We start from the raw sequence: 8,825 nt of genomic DNA, 5'->3' as shown, positions 1-8,825 counted from the left end.
AATAAAAATGAAGATAATGCTTACTTGGCAGAGTTACTGTGAAGATTAAATAAAGAGTAGAAAGCATGTAACACAGCAACTGACTGATAGAATGAGCTTGATAATGGTAGCTATTATGCTTGTATTTGGGCAACATTTCATAAAACATTTATCAAGAAAAAAATAAGAATGTTATGCTTAATTTTTTTATTTTTAAGTAAGAGCTAGGTGTGGTGACTCACACCTGTAATCTCAGCTACTGGGGTAGCTGAGGTAGTAAAATCACTTGAGCCCAGCCTGAGCAACACACTGAGACCCCTGTCTCTAAAATAAAGTTTTTAAAAAACTAGCCAGGTGTGGTGGTATGCACGTGTAGTTCCAGCTGTTTGGGAGGCTAAGGTGGGAGGATCCATTTTGCCCAGGAGTTTGAGGCTATATTGAGCTATGATCATGCCACTGCACTCCAGCCTGGGTGACAGTGTAAGACCCTGTTTCTAGATAGATAGATAAATAGATAAACAGATAAATAGAAAATCCATGACCAGGAGAAGATGAGGTAAGGGTTAAAAAGTAAGATAATTCACAATGGCCAAGAGATGGAAGGAACCCTAGTCTCCATCCAGGACATTTTTGGCTTGTCAAAACTGGGGGTGGGACCAGGTGACGTGGCTCACGCCTGTCATCCCAGTGCTTTGAGAGGCCGAGGAGGGAGGACTGCTTGAGCCCATGAGTTCAAGACCAGCCTGGGCAACATAGGGAGACCCTGTCTCTAAAAGAAAAAAAACCAAAAAGCAAAAAAATAGCGTTGTGGTGGGGATGTTACTGGCAGCTAGTGCTGAAGGTCAGGGATGCTGGTATATATTATAACATGCATAGGATTCACCCTATGTGCACCCTTAAGAAAGAATTATCCAGCCCAAAATGTCAATAGTGGACAGGGTGTGGTGGCTCATGCCTATAATCCCAGCACTTTGGGAGGCTGAGGCAGGTGGATCACTGGAGGTCAGGAGTTCCAGACCAGCCTGGCCAACATGGTGAAACCCTGTCTCTACTAAAAATACAAAAATCAGCCGAGCATGGTAGCGGGTGCCTGTAATCCCAGCTACTCAGGAGGCTGAGACAGGAGAATTGCTTGAACCTGGAAGGTGGAGGCTGCAGTGAGCTGAGATTACGCCACTGCACTCCAGCCTGGCGACAGAGCGAGACTTCATCTCAAAAAACAAAAAAATGTCAATTGTGGTTGAAAAACCTGGACATGCATATACATGTATGTGTGTATATACATATTTCTTTCCTTTTTTTCTCTCTTGCCTCCTTCCTTTCTTTTAAAGTATACAGCTTCAATGAAAAATGGAGCATATTTTATGACAAAAGAAAATCCTATTGATTTTCTTTTTTCTCACTGACTGGAAATCTGATCCATACTGCATCTGTTACGACTGATGTAGCAACAGACTTTCCACCAAACTTTCACTTTACCAATGGAATAACAGACTTTCTGCCAGATTTTATTGGTTAATAGTAGTATAAAATATAAGAAAAAAACAGAACTTCAAAAAAGAGTCAACAATCTGTTATCTGACCACCATTACTGGGCATTTCAAGTACCTTGTAGTAGACTTCACAAATGATTCTTAATTTTTAAAAATGCAAAGTGCCTTGGTATTTGTGTATGACATTTAAACTCAGAATTTATGTAGTATAGAAAAATACTCACCAAAATATTTATAAGCCACACACTTAAAATGCATTGAACATTTAAAAAAGCTCCAAAATTTAAACTATAGCATATATATTTATTTTATAAAATAGAAAAAAACAAATATAAAGTATATTATTTGTTCTTTATACATTTTGATTATACTAAATTTGTTAATTTAACACTAGTTCAAATAAACATTGTTATTTAAAAAATGCTGAGTACATGATTAAGATGAATTTTGTTTTCCATCAGAAAAAGAACTTCAGGAGTAAATAACGGTCTACAGGTGCTTCCCATCCACAACACTAGGTCTTCATCTTTTGTTTCTTAGACCACTCAGGTGCTTCTTTTTTAGTCTGTTTTAAAAAAAGAAAATCCAATAAAATGCTTACAAGGAGGACAAGAGAGGCAATTCAGAGAACTAGATACATTGAGGTTTTTTATATGTAAACTCTACTAAAAAATTGCTTTTCTTAATTCAGAAAGGATACTTAAGGGCAAAGACTTTGTCTTTTGCTGTAAATAATCTCCCGCCTGGTAGGTATGTGGTAGAAAAAACATACATCTGTGTTTTCTTGCTCAAAGCCTATACTTAAAATTTTCTGGGTATGTAATTATTTTACAAATTGATTTTATTTTCAAAGAGAATTATAAAAAATCAATGACATGACTTCTTTTTAGTTGTCTCATTTATAGATAATATTCATTCACTCAATAGATATTTATTAAATAATTACTATATCCAAATTATTGTGTTTTGGATCTTAGGAATTTCTAAGTATTTACCAGATTATTTCTTGCGTTTATTGCTCAATCATTTCAGCCTAAAAGGAGACAGGCTGTACAGAATAGAAAGAAAAAAGTAGGGGAGGTGAATTACAGAATAAAACATTCAGAACTTCACTGTATTTTGGCTGGGCACGGTAGCTCATGCTTATAATCCCAGGACTTTGGGAGGCTGAGGTGAGAGGACTGCTTAGGCTCAGGAGTTCGAGACTAGCCTGGGCAACATAGTGGGACCCCATCTCCATGAAAAGAAAAAACAAATTAGCCAGGCATGATGGCATGCACCTGTAGTCTCAGTTAACACGGGAAGTGGAGGTGAGATCACTTGACGATGGGTACGGTGGCTCATGCCTGTAATACCAGCACTTTGGGAGGCCAAGGAAGGTGGATCACTTGAGGTCAGGAGTTTGAGACCAGCCTGGCCGACATGGTGAAACCCTATCTCTACTAAAAATACAAAAAATTAGCCAGGCATGGTAATGCACACCTATAATCCCAGCTACTCAGGAGCCTGAGACAGGATAATTGAAGCTGGGAGGTGGATGTTGCAGTGAGCTGAGATTGTGCCACTGCACTCCAGTCTAGGTGACAGAGCAAGACATTATGTCGGGGGGCGGGGGGGGGGGAAGGAGATCACTTGAGCCCAGGAGGTCAAGGCTGAAGTGAGCCGTGATCATGCCACTACACTCAAGCCTGGGCAATAGAGCAAGACTGTCTCAAAAAACAATTGAGAGGAAGGTACAGAGATATCCCACATACCCTCTGGCTCCACACACGCACAGCCTCCTCCATTATTAATATCCCTTAGCCCAATGGTACATTTGTTACAACTGATGAGCCTATACTGACATGTCATTATCACCCAAGGTCCACAGTTTGCATTTGGGTTCACTCTTGGTACTATGCATTTTATGGGTTTGGACAAATGTCTATAGACAGGCATCCACCATTATAGTATAATATATAGTATCACGTAATATTTTCACTGCCCTTGAAATCCTCATAGATTTTTGTATCTACATTCATGAGAGATACTGGTCTGTAGTTTTGTTTTCCTCTAATATCTTTGTTTGATTTTGCAATTAGGGCAATGCTGGCCTTGCAAAATGAGCTGGAAAGTATTCTCTCTGCTTCTATCCAATGAAAGAGATTGTAGAGAATAGGTGCAATTTTAGCTGGGCATGGTGGCATGTGCCTGTAGTCCCAGCTACTAAGGAGGAAAAAGTGGGAGGGGAGGGGAGGGGAGGGATTCAACAGTGAACCCATCTGGACCTAATGCTTTCTGTTTTGAAAAGTTATGGATTAAATTCCTCCAATTTTTGTTTCTCTGGGAAAGTCTATTTTTCTTTCACTTCTGAAAAGAATAATTTTTCAGGGTACAGAATTTTAGGTTGGTGGTTTTGTTCTTTCATAACTTTAAATGTTTCACTCCACTCTTTTCTTGCTTGCATTGTTTCTGAGAAGTCAGCTGTAATCCTTATCTTTGCTTCTCTATAGGTAAGGTGTTATTTTCCTCCGGATTCTTTCAGGATTTTTTTTCTTCTTTTTGAGATAGGCTCTCGCTCTGTCACCCAGGCTGGTGTGGTGTGATCATGGCTAACTATAGCCTCAACCTCCTGGGCTCAAGTGATCGTCCCGCCTCACCCTCCTGAGTACCTGGGAATATGGGTGCATACCATTACTCTCAGCTTATATATATATATATAAAATGTATTTTTTTTTTTTTGAGATAGAGTTTCATTCTTGTTGCCCAGGCTGGAGTGCAATGGCGTGGTCTTGGCTTACTGCAACCTCTGCTTCCCGGGTCCCAGGACAAGCAGTTCTCCTGCCTCAGCCTCCGGATTAGCTGGGATTACAGGCATGCGCTACCACACCCAGCTAATTTTTGTATTTTTAGTGGAGACGGGGTTTCGCCATGTTGGCCATGCTGGTCTCGAACTCCTGACCTTGTGATCCACCCGCCTCAGCCTCCCAAAGTGCTAGGATTATAGGCGTGAGCCACCGCGCCCGGCAATTTTTATATTTTTTATAGAGATGGGGTTTCGCCATGTTGCCCAGGCTAGGATTTTGTCTTTATCTCAATGTTCTGTAGTTTGAAAATGATATGCAAATGATATGCCTAAGTGTAGTTTTTTTTTTTTTTTTTTCTTTTTGCATTTATCTTTCTTGATGTTCTCAGAGTTCTCTGCGTCTGTGGTTTGGTGTCTGACATTAGCTTGGGGGGAATTCTGTCATTAATGTTTCAAATATCTCTTCCTTTCTTCCTTCTCCTTCTAATATTCTCATTAAATATATGCTATAGCTTTTGTAGTCATCCTTTAGTCCTTGGATATTCTCTTTTTTAGAGGTTTCTGTTAAAATACCCTTATTATTATTATTATTATTTTTTTGGTGGACACAGGGTCCTGCTCTGTTGCCCAGCCTAGAGTGCAGTGGCATGATCATGGCTCACTGCAGCCTTGACCTTCTGGGCTCAAGCGATCCTCCCACTTCACCTCTTTGAGTAGCTAGGACCACAGGTGTGCACCACAGCACCTGGCTCTGTGTGTGTGTGTGTGTGTGTGTGTGTGTAGACAGGGTCTCTTATGTTGCGAAAGTTGGTCTGGAACTTGAACTCCTGGGTTCAAGTGATTCTCTCACCCTTCCAAAGTGCTGGGATTACAGGCATGAACCACTGTGCCTGGTCTGAAATATTCTCAAGGTTAGAGATTCCTTCCTCAGCTATGTCCACTGTACTAATCAGATTATCAAAGGCATTTGTCATTTATTTGTGTTTTTGAGATGGAGTCTCACTCTGTTGTCCAGGCTGGAATGCAGTGGTGTGATCTCGACTCACTGAAACCTCAGTCTCCCAGGTTCAAGCAATTTTCCTGCCTCAGGCTCCCGATTAGCTAGAATTACAGGTGCCCTCCATCACACCTGGCTAATTTTTGTATTTTTAGTAGAGATGGGGTTTCACTATGTTGGTCAGGCTAGTCTCGACCTCCTGATCTCAGATGATCTGCCCGCCTTGGCCTCCCAAAGTATTGGGATTACAGGTGTGAGCCACCATGCCCGGCCAGCATTTGTCATTTCTGTTATAGCGGTTTTGATCTCTAGTATTTCTCCTTTTGTGGGGTTCTTTCTTAGGATTTTCATCTTTCTGCTCACAGTGCCCATCTGTTCTTGCATGTTGTCTACTTTATCTATTGCAGCCCTTGGCATTCTCATCATAGTTGTTTTAGGTTCTCTGTCTGGTAATTCCAACATTTATGGCACAGTTGACTCTGGTTCTGATGCTTGCACTGTCTCTTCAAACTGTTTTTTTTTTGGCTTTTAGTCTACCTGGTTAAGTTTTTCCTGATAATTGGACATACTGTACTGGGTAAAACAAACTGCTATAAATGGGCCTTTGGTAATGTGGTGGTAAGGCGTGGGGGTAGGGAAGGCATCCTATGGTCCTATGATTAGGTCTCAGTCTTTCAGTGACAGTGTGCCTCTGGAATGTGAACTTCACACATGCTTCTCAGTTTTTGCCTTCTTAGGTGGGCCATGATGGCTAGGTGGGCTGGATTGGGTATTGTGTTTTTCTCAGGTCAGTTAGGCTTTGATAAAGCCCCAGCAGGGTAGCTTCTAGTTAAATAGTTTCTCCTGAGGGGAGACCTTGTTGAGAATTGAGAACTGAGTTCTCTAACATCTTTCAAAATGTCCTCTTTTCCCTCCCACTGCTGGAAATGGAAGGGGATTTTCTCCCAATATTTACTGTAAGAACTAGGTCAAGCTTCCAAAGTTAAAACTCACAAGAGTGTGGGGATTACTTCTATGACTGGAGTTTTTAACTTTCAGACTTGTCCATACCTAACTTCCAGCAGTTACATTCAGGTTTTCCTACCCCAGCACTGGTTCCCATCATGGAAGTTTTTGCTCTAATACATCATCATTGTCTGTATTGGCCTACCTGTCCACTTTTGGGGGCAGCAGTTTGCCCTGTGACCTCACTTCTATTAGGTATTTAAGAAAAGTTGGCTGGGTGCGGTGACTCATGCCTGTAATCCCAGCACTTTGGGAGGCCAAGACGGGGGGATCACCTGAGGTCAGGAGTTTGAGAACAGCTTGGCCAACATGGCGAAACCCCTTCTCTACTAAGAATACAAAAATTAGCCGGGTGTGGTGGCAGGCACCTGTAATCCCAGCTACTTGGGAGGCTGAGGCAGGAGAATTGCTTGAACCCGGGAGGTGGAAGTTGCAGTGAGCCGAGATCATGCCACTGCACTCCAGCCTGGGCAACAAGAGTGAAAAACTCTTGTCTCAAATAAAAAAAAAAAAAAAAAAAAAGAAAAGAAAAGAAAAGGTGATTTTCTGGCTCAGCTTTTGATTTGTTGTTAAGATAAGGAAAAGTCAGAGTAAAACTAGGGAACTGCATGATTCTTAAACGATCAGATAGATTTGGGTGACTGGGAAAGGTGAGCCAGCTAAAAGTCTAGGGCTCTCACTATTCTTGGTCATAGAAGGACATGTATGCCATTGTTCTTTATTTTGTTTATTTATTTTGAGACGAAGTCTCACTCTGTTGCCCAGGCTGGAGTGCAGTTAATCTCGGCTCACTGCAACCTCTGCCTCCTGGGTTCAAGCAATTCTGCCTCAGCCTCCTGAGTAGCTGGGATTATAGGCATGCACCACCACACCCAGCTAATTTTTGTATTTTTAGTAGAGACAGGGTTTCACCATGTTGGCCAGGCTGGTCTGGAACTCCTGACCTCAGGTGATTCGCCTGCCTCGGTCTTCCAAAGTGCTGGGATTACAGGCGTAAGCCACTGCACCCGGCTGCCATTGTTCTTTAAATTGCAGGTCCCAACCCACGGGTAATGAACTCTAGTAGGTAAAAGACCAGAATTGAGAAAACAAACAAACAAAAAAAACCAGCACAGAAAATATCTGAGTATTGGCCATAGTGGGGGTAAGTTCTGTTTTGAGAAACTGTGTGATCATCACTAGGTCATAATGTAAATGGTTTTCTTAACTGTGACTCCTGGACAAAAAAAGTGAAAGCAACTGCTATAGACTAAGCTACAGATCCCCAGGATGACACCAAAGGGTGCAGAATTGCTTTGTACATTCGCATTTCCTCAATCAGCTGATACTAAAATTTTTAATACTACTCTGTGTTTACAGGGAGAAGGTAAATAAAAACTTTGGCATTAAAAAAGAATCTTAATACTCAGAAAGGGCAGTATAAGAATTTCAATGGCAGATAGTTCTTCCTTACTCTCCTTTTATGTGTGTCTGTTACATTGGAGACCATTACTCCCACCCCTAATATGTTTTCTCCCTAGATGTGTTAATGAGACAGATTTGCCACAGTCTACCTTGTGTACCTTGTGTCTTGGGGATTAACTGCCTTGCTACTTCATAGGGTAACTTTTCAGATGTTTTATCACAACCATTTTAATTTCAAAGTCTGTTCCCCTAGGACTAAGATATGTTCCTTATTCCCAGGTTATTTTGGGTGAACTTTACCTTCACTGTCATGTTCTAACCACATTTCACTTAGAAGACCGGCCCCTTTAGGATCTGGCCCATACTTACGTATCTAATCCTGTTTCTCGACACTCTCCAACATGAACTAAATTGTTTGTACTTGAGATTAGTTTAATAGCATTTATTTGACCAACTACTCTGTGCCAGTCCTTGTGTTAGGTTCTGGGAATATAAAAATGAATCAAATCCTGTTACAGAGGCTGCTGGGATCACGTCTCGGCCTTTTGGCTGAGCTCAAGTGCAGAGGTTGCTGGCTGTCTAGCCTGTATCTATTTCCCCCTTCTTAATAACAGAACTCTGATTTTATCAGTAAAGCAACAGATTCATCCTGTATAAAACATTTATCGGCCGGGCGCGGTGGCTCAAGCCTGTAATCCCAGCACTTTGGGAGGCCGAGGCGGGCGGATCACGAGGTCAGGAGATCGAGACCATCCTGGCGAACACGGTGAAACCCCGTCTCTACTAAAAAATACAAAAAAACTAGCCGGGCGAGGTGGCGGGCGCCTGTAGTCCCAGCTACTCGAGAGGCCGAGGCAGGAGAATGGCGTAAACCCGGGAGGCAGAGCTTGCAGTGAGTTGAGATCCGGCCACTGCACTCCAGCCTGGGCGGCAGAGCGAGACTCCGTCTCAAAAAAAAAAAAAAAAAAAAAAAAAAAAATTTATCAGCCTTCCTTGCTACTAGGTGTGGCCACATGACTAAGTTTTGGCCAATGGCATATAAGTTGAAGACGTCTGGTAGGACTTACGGAAAAACTCCTTTGGAAAGAGAGACTATTTTCCTCCCGTTTTCTCATTTCCTGCTTAAAATGCAGACATGATGGCTGTGGCCAGAGCAACCATA

At 41.9% G+C, this 8,825-nt stretch overlaps 1 protein-coding gene across 2 annotated transcripts in view; it reads right to left on the bottom strand.

Annotated features, from left to right (window-relative positions):
- Window positions 1-1,754: 1,754 nt before the first annotated feature.
- Window positions 1,755-8,825, bottom strand: part of PIBF1 (progesterone immunomodulatory binding factor 1) — a 238,531-nt gene continuing 231,460 nt past the window's right edge. For both annotated transcript variants that reach the window (XM_005585991.4, XM_015439336.3), the window contains one exon: window positions 1,755-2,037. In XM_005585991.4, coding sequence (XP_005586048.3) covers window positions 1,987-2,037 — 51 coding nt within the window. In that variant the 3' untranslated portion in view covers window positions 1,755-1,986. The remainder of the gene's footprint in view (window positions 2,038-8,825) is intronic.

The sequence above is a fragment of the Macaca fascicularis genome, chromosome 17 (genome assembly GCF_037993035.2).
Source record: "Macaca fascicularis isolate 582-1 chromosome 17, T2T-MFA8v1.1".
Lineage (NCBI taxonomy): Eukaryota > Metazoa > Chordata > Mammalia > Primates > Cercopithecidae > Macaca > Macaca fascicularis.
The sequence above is the reverse complement of the archived record's forward strand: the minus strand, read 5'-3'. Positions and strand labels throughout refer to the sequence as shown.